The 13,990-nt window shown below is 41.5% G+C and overlaps 1 protein-coding gene across 2 annotated transcripts in view; it reads left to right on the forward strand.

Moving 5' to 3' along the window:
• The window catches only part of XPNPEP3 (X-prolyl aminopeptidase 3), a 62,030-nt gene extending 48,873 nt beyond the window's left edge, over nucleotides 1-13,157 (forward strand). The window contains exons 8-10 of one of the 2 annotated variants that reach the window (XM_082636387.1): nucleotides 6,640-6,820; nucleotides 7,888-8,020; nucleotides 9,513-13,157. In XM_082636387.1, coding sequence (XP_082492513.1) covers nucleotides 6,640-6,820; nucleotides 7,888-8,020; nucleotides 9,513-9,679 — 481 coding nt within the window. In that variant the 3' untranslated portion in view covers nucleotides 9,680-13,157. The remainder of the gene's footprint in view (nucleotides 1-6,639; nucleotides 6,821-7,887; nucleotides 8,021-9,512) is intronic. The other variant, XM_082636388.1, reaches the window with a different exon arrangement.
• Nucleotides 13,158-13,990: the final 833 nt, after the last annotated feature.

Raw genomic sequence — 13,990 nt, forward strand, 5'->3', positions numbered from 1 at the left:
TACAGGTTCCCTCTAGCTCACATTGACTGCCTTTACAAAGCTCCTGATTATTTTCTAAGACTGTTTTTTATTCATCATATCAAGGATCAGGCACCTAAAAACACCTAGTTAACATGTGCGCACACACATTTTTTAAAAACAAATTTAAGTTTTTATTTTCTGAGTACAAAGATAATATTTAGGTTATGGTAGAATAGTTTGGCCAGATTAACCCTCCGATAACGATTATAGAATCTGGACAAAATATTAAAAACAAGTATTTGAAGGCACTAGAGAGCTTCCTAAAAGCCTGCAGAAATAGCAGCATAAGTCTGTCCTTGAAAGAAGAGCTATAATGGGTTAGATGTAAGTGGTTAGAGTTTTTTGCTTGAGGGCACTCCCCCATCCACACAGCTTGGGCAGCAAGAAGCCACAGCGTAATTGGCCTGAGGTGTCAAAGGACAGAATTAGATACTAGCAAGGAACCAGAAAGATGGGAAATCCTGAAAGAGAGGGTACTGCAAAAAAGGGTGAGGTCCAAAATTTGCACATAGAATATTCCAAAATCCTTGGCTGATCACTACATTATATTCTAGGGCGAGATCCCAGGAGGCTCAGCAAAATACTGGCAGCCAGAATTTGAATGGACTGAGCAGAGATTTTAGTTGCTTCCCACTAAGAGCAGAGCTTGCAGTTTGAATCCAGCCAAGTTAACAAAATCACTCTTCAGAACAACATAACAGAATTTTAGAATCTCTACATTGTATCATTCATAACTTCTACTGTTCATTTTAAAAAATCACTAGACATAAGAATCAGGAAAATGTGACCCATAATCAAGAAAAGTATAGTCAATAAAAACAGATCCTAAATAACCCTAATGTTACAATTAGCAGATGAGGACTTTAAGGCAGCTAACAATAGCTGTGCTCAAGGAGTTAAAGGAAGATATAAGTGTAATGTGTGAACAGATAGAGAATCTCAGTAAGAAACCAAAAACTATAAAAAGAATCAGGGATTCTGGAGAGATGGCAGCAAATAATCGTTTTTCAGTCTTTCCAAATTTTCAAACAAGAATAGAACAACTAGGTAGTGACTGGTATCCCAAACACCAGGTAATGGGTTATCACTGAAATCTCAAAATACAAACAGTTATGAACACACTATGTACAACCACAAGACCTGGGTGGTATCAGTATCTGTGTGGAAGGAGAAGGAAGCAGCAATGGTGGGGGAGGCTAACTGACAGATCTGAAAACAGGAGAACCCCAAAATAACCAACAGCTATTTGCAGTCAGGATGATGAGCCAATTTCAGAACAGAAGCTGAAAACGGGACGGATTTGCCAATCCAGTGGCCCAAGAAAGTCTGAAGGTGCTGGACTCCCTTCTAGGACAGGGGCTCACACTTAAGGGAAACTGCTGGAAGTAGAACAGAAATTGAGCAGGTTAGGAACTAAAGAGAGGAAGGAATGAGTTGATCCAAATCAAAGAAGGGGGAAAGGGAGTCCCCTGGCGGTCCAGTAGTTAGGACTTGGCACTTTCACTGCCATGGCCCGGGTTCAGTCCCTGGTTGGGGGGAAAAGATCCCAAGGGCCATGCAGTGCAGCCAAATAAATAAATAAATAAAACCAAAGTGAGGGAGAGGAACTAAGGAAAGATCTGAAACAAGCTGCCTTGTTTTTTACCACTACACCAAAACAACAGAAGATTACACTCTGAAGTTAAATCTTTTATAAATCCGGCCTTATTCTAAAAGTACAGGAAATTAATTTCATATAAAATAAGCAATTAAAAAAGCATCTAGGGAACTTCCCTGGAGGTCCAGTGGTTAAGACTCCATGTTTCCACTGTAGGGGGCGCAGGTTTGATCCCTTGTCAGGGAACTAAGACCCCGCATGCTGCTCAACATGGCCAAAAAAAAAAAAAAGCTTCTAGGTTAAATCTCATAAAAAGTTATTAAAAGCAAAAGGAGAATAAGGAACAGAATAACATCCCTACAGAATTGAAAGCATGCCAGAAAGACATGACTACAAAATAGATCAAAATAATGCCCTTTTGTTTTAAAACAAGCTAAAAATTTTTAAAGCAAATCATTCAAAACATGAAAAAACAACATATATCAGAATTAGAAAATCTTGGTAATGAAGTGACAAACTCAGAAAAGAATTAGAAATAAATTTAAAATCACTTCAGGGGCTTCCCTGGTAGCGCAGTGGTTAAGAATCTGACTGTCAATGCAGGGGACACGGGTTCGAGCGCTGGTCCGGGAAGATCCCACATGCCGCAGAGCAACCAAGCCCGTGCGTCACAACTACTGAGCCTGTTCTCTAAAGCCCACGAGCCACAACTACTGAGCCTGAGTGCCACAACTACTGCAGCCCACACACCTACTAGAGACCGTGCTCTGCAACAAGAGAAGCCACCGCAAATGAGAAGCCCACATGTCGCAACGATGAGTAGCCCCCGCTTGCTGCAACTAGAGAAAACCCGTGTGCAGCAACAAAGACCCAACACAGCCAAAAATTTTAAAAAATTCTTAAATAGGCAAAGAGTTAGAACATACACATGAAGGAAGCCCTGAAGAAGAAAAACAAAGCAAGGGAACAGAACAAATACTAAAAACTATAATTTAAAATTTTCCTGAAAAAAAAAATTGAAACTACCTTAGAAAGAGCACACTACGTACCTGAGAACATAAGCTCAGAAAAAAACAATACCAAGACACAGTCTAGTAAAATTCTGAACCTGCAAGGAAAAGAAAAATTCTTCTGGGGACTTAGAAAAAAAGAGCACACTATTTGTGAAGGAAAGGAAACTAGACTGTTATCAGACTTTTCAAAAGCCAAGCTTTATGAAAGAAGAAAATAGCGTAACGTATTGAAGATGCTCAGAGAACAACAGTGTCAGCCAAAGATTTTATCTGCAGCAAAAGAAACTTTCAGCTATAAAGGGTACAGATCGTTAGGTGGGAACTTAAAGAACATTACTCCCATGAATCTGCGGGAGTTGTGTGATCAGGAAAGAGGATATCACTATAAATCCTACAGATATCAAAAGGATAATGAGGGCTTCCCTGGTGGCGCAGTGGTTGGGAGTCCGCCTGCTGATGCAGGGGAAACGGGTTCATGCCCCAGTCTGGGAAGATCCCACATGCCGTGGAGCGGCTGGGTCCATGAGCCATGGCCGCTGAGCCTGTGCGTCCGGAGCCTGTGCTCTGCAATGGGAGAGGCCACAGCAGTGAGAGGCCTGCATACTGCAAAAAAAAAAAAAAAAAAGGATAATGAGATAATATGTGAACAATTATGTGTATTCATCATTGTTAGTCACTGAGGAAAATGCATGTTAAACCTCTACACATCCACTGGAATGGTTGAAATTAAAGAGACCAACCATACCAAGTGTTGGCAGTGGTGCAGTGCAACGGGAACAAAAAGACTTGTACAAGAATATTCATAACAGTTTTATTCACAGTAGCCAAAAACTGGAAATGACCTAAATGGCCATCAGCAAGAGAATGAATACACAAATTGTGGACTATTCATACAATGGAATACCACTCAGCAATAAACAGGGAACAAACTACTGATCAAAGTAACACCATGGACATTATTCTTAATGAAGGAAGTTCAACACAAGAGTACATATTGTCTGATTCCATTTATATGACATGCTAGAATAGGCAAAACGAAGGTGAAAATAATCAAAACAGTGTTTCCCTCTCGAGGTGGGGGTATTGATTAGAAATAGACATGAGGAACTTCCACGAGGGGGATGGCAATGTTCTATGTCATAGGGATATGGATCTGGATCAGAGTTCTCCAGAGAAACAGCCAGTGGGATATATTATGTATGTATGCATATGTAGGTAGGTAGGTTGGTTGATGATCGATTGATTTTAAAGAACTGGCTCATGTGATCATGGGGATTGGCATTTCTGAATTTCAGAGGGCAGAACTGCAGGCTGGAAACTCAAGCAAAAGTTGCAGTCTTGAGGCAGAGTTCTTTCTCCAACATAGCAAAGTCGTTCTGGTATTTGAATTCAGTTAGTGCAGGCTACCTTTTGATCCATGTTTCAGCCAACCAACCAAATAAACCGTTAGAGCCTTTCTGAGCCCTCAAGCTTCAGCATTGAATCCAGAATCTCTCCTTAGTGGACCCCTATCAATAAATTCAGCCTGATCCAACTTCATGTTCCTTCCACCATTAGCCCACACATGAACAGCCATTTCTATACATATTCCCAGATTTTTGTCTATATAAATAGGAAAAATTGTGCAGTTCTTTTTGGATTATAGTGCATCTCGTCATGGGTCACACTTTGTACCTAACTTTTTGGGACCTGCTGGGAGTAACGTCTAGTTGTGGGTCTAGAAGCAACTACCAAGGCAGCTGCCTCTGGGGAGATACCTGTAGGTTCTCAGTCCAAACAGGGTTGACCTCCTCAGACAGGGGTAGAAGGGCTGCTTCTCCTAACAAAGATGACTCAGCAGAATTTAGGGGTTCAGTGTCCCCAGCTTCATCACCATCAGCACATCCATTTGTCAGGATTGTAGAGCTCAGATTTATACATTTCAGAGTATATAAAATTAACTTTAGAAAAAGAATTGTTAAAAAATGTTTAGTAATACTGAGATGGGGTGGAGCATGTTTATACTCATCAATGACAAACATAACAGTGTTAATAATGGCTGAACCTGGGAGATGGGTGTGTCAGTTTTCATTATAGCATTACCTTGCTGACTTTAACCATTCTTATTAGGGGACATTTAGATTGTATCTATTATATTTATTTTTTAAATCACTGAACATTTTTGTATATTCAGCTTTTTTTGAATTTCAAATATTTTGTCAGGATGGCTTCTTAGAGCAGAATTACAAACTTAAATTTTATGAACACCTTTAAGGCCTTTGACTTAACTGGCTGTACTAATTTACAATTCCATCAGCAACGTATAAGGACTTCCCTGGTGGCGCAGTGGTTAAGAATCTGCCTGCCAATGCAGAGGACATGGGTTCAAGCCCTGGTCTGGGAAGATCCCACATGCCGCGGCGCAACTAAGCCCGTGCGCCACAACTACTGAGCCCAAGCGCCTAGAGCCCGTGCTCCACAGCAAGTGAAGCCACCGCAGTGAGAAACCCACACACCACAGCGAAGAGTAGTCCCCATTTGCCACAACTTAGAGAAAGCCCGCATGCAGCAACGAAGACCCAACGCAGCCAAAAACAAGTTAATTTTTTTAAAATGTATTAAAAACACATATCATATACCACCCCAGCTTGGGTTTTTTCCCTCATTTTTCCCCATTACTGATGAAGAAATTATTATACTAAGGACACCTGGAAACCAATAAGTTATTAGTAGCCAAAGTATTTTTTTAAAACAAATACATTTTATTTACTTATTTTATAAATTAATTTATTTTACTTTATTTTTGGCTGCGTTGGGTCTTCAGGTTGCTGTGTGCGGGCTTTCTCTAGTTGCAGCAAGCGGGAGCTAATTTTCATTGCAGTGCTCGGGCTTCTCATTTGCGGTGGCTTCTCTTGTTGCGGAGCACGGGCTCTAGGTGCATGGGCTTCAGTAGTTGCAGCAGGCGGACTCAGTAGTTGTGGCTTGCGGGCTCTAGAGCACAGGCTCAGTAGTTGTGGCACGTGGGTTTAATTGCTCTGCGGCATGTGGGCTCTTCGTGGACCAGGCTCAAACCCGTGTCCCCTGCATTGGCAAGCGGATTCTTTTTTTTTTTTTTTTTTTTTTTTTTGCGGTACGCGGGCCTCTCACTGTTGTGGCCTCTCCCGTTGCGGAGCACAGGCTCCAGATGCGCAGACTCAGCGGCCATGGCTCACGGGCCCAGCCGCTCCGCGGCATGTGGGATCTTCCCGGACCGGGGCATGAACCCGTGTCTCCTGCATCGGCAGGCGGACTCTCAACCACTGCGCCACCAGGGAAGCCCTGGCAAGCAGATTCTTAACCACTGCGCCACCAGGGAAGTCCCATAGCCAAAGTATTGATTAGTTTATCCCATGACATCTGCTTTGCCTATGAGTGGATACTTAGGCTCTGTTTTTTTTTTTTTTTTTTGCTGTACGCGGGCCTCTCACTGTTGTGGCCTCTCCCGTTGCGGAGCACAGGCTCCGGACGCACAGGCTCAGCGGCCATGGCTCACGGGCCCAGCCGCTCCGCGGCATATGGGATCCTCCCAGACCGGGGCACGAACCCGTATCCCCTGCATCGGCAGGCGGACTCTCAACCACTGCGCCACCAGGGAGGCCCTTAGGCTCTGTTTTTTTTTTGTTTGGTTGCTTTTTGTTTGTGTTTTTTTAATGGCAAAAAAAAAAAAATGGAGAGGATCAAGAGTAAGCCTGATCTGGTCCTCTGACTGCATTCATGGCTGGGTGCATCTTTTAGCCTCACCCCGTGTCTGTCAGCTGACCATTTGAAGGAGAGATTGTTGTTGCTGCCCCAGCTTGAAGGGTTATTGCTCTTCCTGTTGAGCATCTAGGCATGATTGAGGTCCTGTCATTAATGATATACTGGTACTGACTAAATATCAACAATGCCCCATCATCATTGCCTTGGAGTTTTTCTAATCAAACTTAGAAGCAGACTTCCTACAATATCAGAGAGTTCCAAATTCGAGTTCTTGGGTTTTCCTGTCCCCAGGTTCACGGCACCTCAGGCAGAACTCTATGAAGCTGTTCTAGAAGTCCAGAAATATTGTCTGACCCTCTGCTCCCCTGGAACAAGCTTGGATAACATCTACAGCATGATGCTAACACTGATAGGACAGAAGCTTAAAGAGTTGGGAATCATGAAGAACACTAAGGAAAATAATGCCTTCAAGGTACTTCACTTCCTTTGACCCCATTTCTTAAGAACACCTGACATGCTGCTTAGTTTTTATCCTATGTAAAGCTAATTAGATTTAGAAATGGTGTTTGTGATTCTTCACCAGTAAGAGGGGCTTCTTTTGAACATGGATTAAAGCAAAAGGTGCAGTACTTATTTCCACCAGGAGATGGCAGCACATCTGGTTCATTGCATGCTGTGTAACTAGCTCAGTCTTCAGAAAACAAAATGAAGTCTGGTACAGACAGGGTGGAAGAGGACATAAAACGGAGGAGAGGTTAACTCTTAATTCTTTTGTAGTGATTTTGAAAAGGTAGGGGTCAAAGGGGAGGGTGTTTCTTGCTTCAGTAACATTGTTGAGACTTTTAACAATATCCTCAGTTGCCATGTTTAGTGAATTTCATCTGCATCCAAAATGTGATGGTGTTCAGTAGAAATTTAAAGCCTCAGCTTTTAATTAAATGGCATGTGACCATGCCAGGTGGTCAAACGAAACAGACCAGTAAGGCATCTCCTAGCTCCAAGTTTAGGCTGCCAGGGTTTCTTTTATCAACAGGAGAAAAGCTATAAATTCCTCCTGTTCATGCCAACAAATCTTTAATCAACAGATAGAAATATCCAAGCTAGTAAATGCCTAATAATTACTGTGTTACATGGTGTTTCATACCTACTCCACAAGTTGCTGTGAGATACTTAGGGTCTCCAGAGTAGCCTTCCTAAGAGGGACATGCGAACATTGAAAAGAGAACTATTCTAACATAATTATCTTCCCTCCCCCAAGAAAAGAGATTTTCATTTGCCATAGTCATTACTGGGCTTACCCCAGTTAGCATGTGAGTAGTATATTAAATTGTAAGAATAGAAATGTGGATTAGTTAGAATGCTGTTGGCAGAATTGCGTACAAGAGGTGGCAGTTTTCAAGTCTCTTAAGCATTAGCCCGAGGATAGGTGAAACAAGTGGCAGAACTGGGGGCAGGAGGCAGTATTAACACATATCTCACGGCGTTATATATGCCCAACTTTCCCCTTAAGCGGTCGTTGCTCTAATAACACTGAGGTAGTATCTTTTCCAGGCTGCTCGAAAATACTGCCCGCATCATGTTGGCCATTACCTCGGGATGGATGTCCACGACACTCCAGACATGCCCCGCTCCCTCCCTCTGCAGCCTGGTATGGTAATCACGGTGGAGCCAGGTAAGGGGAGGTGCCAGCAGCCTCTGATCCCTTGGGACATGTAATTCTAGTGTTAGATAGAAAGGTAAACACTTTATTTTTACCTGAACGAATGTAATTAAATTAGAAGAGACAGGAAAATGAATCTCTCCAGTGTAGAAGGGAACTTTATTTTAGACTTTTCTTGAGCTTTTTTATTTCACATCACATAATTTGTTTAATTTGACTTCTCCAATAAACAACAGATGGGGAATACTTTCGATCAGTAGATATTAAGAAATAAATCTTTTTTTAACCCTGCCTTTGCCAAGGCCAGTTTGTACTAGTCCTTCCCGTCATCTTGGTGGGCTGCTGACACTTGTGAAGCCCCTGGCGCTTGTCTGCAGAGACACTCAGGCTCCCCATGTTCTCAGTTGCAGTTCCTCTGCGTTGAACTGCCTGCATTATTCCACTTTTTAGTATCCACATCCTTTCTTCTAAGCTTCAGAGAGAGCTGGCAGTCTAATGGTTCTCCAGCTTGAATGATGCTGGATGTTGGGCAGGATTCAGTAGAAAAGTGGTGGCCACGGTGGAGTGTGAAGATTGATATTACCAGTCAGTTTTAAACATCGATGCTGCTTCTGTCATGAAAGTAGATCTCAATCTTAGATTTCAAGCGTTTTCACCTCTAAATTATGTAAGTTATAGTTGGGACACATCTTTTATGCCACCCTTTAAGTCCAGGCATATGTTGCTGTCTGTGACCTTACGTACTGTTAAGTCCAATCTAGTTGGCGCTTCCTTAGACTTCGACTACATTTTCCTTTGCTGGTCTTTTTCTTCTTATCACAGAACAGCATCTGTGAGTACAGAGAAGGAAGTTTACAGTTTCTTTAATATGAAAAGACCTGGTGTCTGTCTAACTTCATGATTAGAAAAGGAACCTTGGTTTCTTAGAATTTTTCAAACGTTCATTAAGGTCTTCCTTTTTCCCTCTTTACATCATGTACACGTCAGTTACATTTATGACTTATTTGAGTATTTCTGCAGCTTCTGGTTGTTGAGGCTAATAATCTCTAAGTAAGTGTTTTTTAAATACATTTTTAAATGCCTTAAGTCTTTATTTTAGCCAAGTGCCCTTTTTCCAGGGGACTGTTAGGCAGAGAAAGAATGCATTTATATAATCTACTGGGTCCCAGCATATATTGACATACTCATAAATTAAGTAACTTTAGTGGCCCGTTTGAGCCATTAGAACGTGACAGAATCATGATCAACATTATTGTAGTTGTATAGATCTTGTAGTCTAATATACAAAATAACTATAGTAATAGTTCTAGTAATGATAGGCAACACTTACTGACCATTTATGTACCAGACATTTTTATATATATTATCTCATTTAATCTCCACATTTCTATTAGGTAGGTAGTGTTAGGATCCCAACTTTATAGAGGTTAACTTACTTGCCCCAAATCATCCAGTTACTGCCATTTATGAATAGAATGTTCTGCTTCTTTTTTCTGCTTCTCAGGTATTTATATTCCGGAGGATGACAAAGATGCCCCTGAGAGATTCCGTGGTCTTGGTGTACGAATTGAGGATGATGTAGTGGTAACTGAGGACTCACCTCTCATCCTTTCTGCAGACTGTCCCAAAGAGATGAATGACATCGAACAGATATGCAATAGGGCCTCTTGACCCTCATTGTGGCCCACATGCATCTTAGGTTCAGAAGGGGTGGATGTTGGCCTCTGTGCACGTGTGCTTTCTGGGGGTCTCTGTGTGGACATTTATACACGTGTTCCACTGGGGAGTGCAGCAGCTGTATGAGTGTATGTAATTGTGTATGTGGTCTTTTCTTGTTTTATGTAGCTAGAAATCTGGGAAATTGAGTTTTTGGATTGTATGTTACTGCAACTTTAGTAACATTAATTCTATAGAATTAATGACTCAGACAAGTTTAGTTTTAAGATGTAAAGAAAGATCTTGGTTACATATGTCCGCGCATCCCAGTTAGCACATGGAGAAAATTCTCTCCAGGTCCTTCCCCTTCTGCACTTTTCCTGAGATCCACCTAATATCATAAGATTTTTGTGTAATGCTTATATATTTTGAGCCAATCACCAAGGTCTTTGCCTACACTGAAAACCACCCATCAGTGATTGTGGGTGGCCAGTACGTACCTTCCATAACACCTGCCTACCTATCCAGGAGCCCAGGTATCTACCGGAGCCATGTGAGCCGTCAGGGCACTGGTGTCCTACAGTCACACCATTCAGCCACAGTCCAGATTCCAGCAACACTAGCTGTCGAACAAAACATTTTTGAGCCTTTCTTGCTATTTGGTTACCTGGGACCTGGAAGGTGTTTAGATTCTTGATAAGGAAGGAAATGAAAGAGAAAGAAAATATATGTGTCTGCTGTAGATCCAGACCACCATCCATCTGTTCTCAATCTAAAGTTGATTCCTTTCCCAGACATCCATGCTTTCTTTATATATTCTTAATGCATTGACCCTCAGCACACCCTTGAAGCTGCTTCCCTGGCCAAGGGCAGATCCTCTACTTACCCTATTAAAGTCAGAGGAATGGCACCCAGTATTCAGAGAGACACCCCAGTTATCATTCTGTGATTTCCTCTAGTGCCAATAAAAACAAAATATGCAACCCACTCAGTACCTGTAAACACCCTGTGATCCTTTCCTTCCTTGGACGTTAGCACTGGAAGGACAATGGTAAAGACTCATGTTTCCCTCAACACAGTGTTGGATGCAATTATATAATAGTCAGTTTGCAAAGTGAACAGGGCTAGACTGGTGCAGATAGGTTATTTAGGAGCTTCTATCATAGGGGAAAGCTTTAATAACTAGTGTGTTCACCTCCTTTAAACCTGCATATGAGCCCAAGATGTATAAAACATGCTGATTGTTAGGACATAAATTCGAAAAATTTTAAGAAAATATTTGCATTAGGGAAGAACAGGCTAGGAGATGAACACTCCTTGCAGTGCTAGAGGTTTGCCCGTCTTGTCAGAAAAACCCAAGGTACGGAGCCCAAGGCAGACAGGCAGTGACTTCATCAGGAGACAAAGATAATGTTAGCAACCAAAGTGATACAAATTATGTCCTGACAGTGCTCACCCGCAAGTGCTTGGCTGTGCTCAGCAGCTGTGGGAATGGATGGCTGCCCAGCTGGAGTCATCATCCCTGCGCCTGCCCTCCTCACCCCCCTCCAACTTCTCAGTCCTGTGCTTGTTACTTTCTAAGAGGGGACTGAAAAGAAACCCACAACTCTGGCTTCTCACTCCCTTGGCCTGTGTGGCCTCAACAACCTTTTTCTGGAATTGGGTTTCCTTTGTTCACTTACAATCCTGGAATAAGGAATTTCCTTTTCTTCCTAAAAATCATTTTCTGTAGTCTTCAACTTTCTAGCTAAAAGCTTAGGTGGCTTTTATGAATAGCAGCCTACTTGGACATGAAACAGACTTCTTCCAGCTGAATTCCTGGCAAGTTCTACATGTGTTACAAGTCACACGTAGAACGGCCATGTGGAATTCTTCTGGTGATTTATAGTCCCTGACCCAGGCATATTGTCCCTTGAGTCCCCGATTAACCACAGCAGCTAACATTTGCATCAGACTATCAGAACCTTCAAGAAGTGGCACGGTGAACATCTCAGAGCAGCGGTTTAGGGACTGTCTGATCTATTCAGGATTGGTTGAGCAGATAATTGTGCACAGTGCCGGAATCTCATTAATTCTTAGCCTTACCACAGACATGCCCCACATTTCCCTCCTTGTTTCAGTATAATAAATACTTCATATATACACCAAGCTCTCCTAATAAAAATCTTAATTTTTAAAAAATGCTTCAAATGTTACACTGGAATTTTTCTCCCTGAATTGAAGAGATACAGCTAAAATATTAACAGTAATCTAAAGGCAAGAAGTATATCTAGATGGCCTCTGCCGCATACTTTTATGGTTTTATTTCAGGAATTGTTATTTTTCTCTGTAATTAAACTGGGACTGTGTTTTTTATTTGAAACACAGCAGTAGAAATAGAATAATAACTCTCCTCTTCCCATAGTCATACCCAAGTTAGGAAGGTACTTCTTATGGTGACTTAAAGTTCTCTTTGTGTGTCTTCTTTCAAAATATTGTTATCTTTTTTATTAATTTTTGTAAGGTGAGAAAAGGAAAACTCCTACTATAGACATTATATCTCAGTTGGGTTTAAGATCCATAAAATAAGTTAAATCCCCAGATAAAGACACTGTAACTCATTAAAATAGAAAACTTGGGCTTTGTTATGTTTTTCAAAACATACATAACCAACATCCTCCTTAGCTTTCTTAATAATAGAAAGATTGCAAATATGATGCAGGAATGCTGCCTCTCCCTGTCCTGTGTCCATGTCACATCACATGCACAGCATAGTGGCTGTCCCACCAGTTCCAGCTGTGACCCCAGAGTCCTTTGTAACACAGTGTTTCCAGTAACTGCTGTCAGTAAAACAAGAGCTGGGATTTGAGTGAGACTCTGTCTACCATCCCTCAACTGGCATATGATCAATAATAATGTAACTTATTTGTGTTTGTATGTTAGAAACTAAGTGAGGGCCCAGGATGGTGGCAGCATAAAGGATCTTGCTTGGAAGAGGTTTTTACGGTGTGGTTTTTTGTTTGTTTCTTTGTTTTTAATTTTAGTTTCCTGAAGTGGGATCTGTATCCCAAAACTTAAGCTGATAGGGTTAAGTTTTAAGCCTGGACAAATATACTTCAAGCTGAAGTGTTTAATAATCCTAATATGAGATGGTGAATACATCATTAAACCCTAATTGTAGAGCAGAATTCCACTGTCACAAAGCACGTTTGTCTTCCTGGCTCCTTTCACCTCTGCCTATGTGTCACTGAGGAACTTGGGGTAAGCATCAGTATTATTCAGATCAGGGATCCCCACTGAAACCAAGGCCTCTTGGGGTGTGCTTCATGAGAAGCTGAGAGAGCTGCAGTCTTTGTGAGCGTTTCTTAATGCTTTGTATGACTTTTGTGCAATTATATAAGATCAATTTGGACAAAATGCTGTTACTTTTTAAGGCCCTATTGACTGAAAGTAGATATGTCATTCCCCAACAAGGGAAGACCATTTGTTCCTGTCATTTTAAAAATAAACTATAAAACAATGTAAGAGTGTTTGGTTTGTGCGTGTATTATTTTCAAATCTAGAGTTTATAGCTTTAAATGTGACAACATTTTGTTTTACAAAGTATTTTACAGAGTATTCATTAACTACTGTCACAAACTCATGATCGCAAACTTGAGATAATCTTAGCAGTCACAGAAGGGGGAAAACCAATGGATTAGATTGACTCAAGGATCAAACGTATTAACATGGTGAATATACTTGATAACATTGTATTTTATAATTGAAATTTGCTAAGAGAATAGAACTTAAATGTTCTCACAAAAAAAAAAAAGATACATAAGTGAGTTGATGGATGTGTTAATTAACTAGATGGGGGACATCTTTTCACAATGTATACGTGTATCAAATCATCACCATGTACACTTTAAATATCTTACAGTTTTGTCAATTACAGCTCAAGGAAGCTGGGGGGAAAAAAGGTTGACTCTCCACAAAACTGACACATAGGTCTGCAGACAGCCCCTGTAGAACTCAAGACATTACACTATAGCCATGAGCATTTTATGAAGGGCAAATTTTGCAAAATCATAAATATGTGAACTTTCTCAGCAAGCCATATAAAGAATCCTAAGTGGGCTTCCCTGGTGGCGCAGTGGTTGAGAGTCTGCCTGCCGATGCAGGGGACACGGGTTCATGCCCCGGTCCGGGAAGATCCCACATGCTGCGGAGCAGCTGGGCCCGTGAGCCATGGCCGCTGAGCCTGCACGTCCGGAGCCTATGCTCCGCAACGGGAGAGGCCACAACAGTGAGAGGCCCGTGTACTGCAAAAGAAAAAAAAAATGAGGCTAAGCCCCCCAAAATGGT

Source organism: Mesoplodon mirus, assembly GCF_964341445.2.
Source record: "Mesoplodon mirus genome assembly, chromosome: 11".
Classification (NCBI taxonomy): Eukaryota; Metazoa; Chordata; class Mammalia; order Artiodactyla; family Ziphiidae; genus Mesoplodon; species Mesoplodon mirus.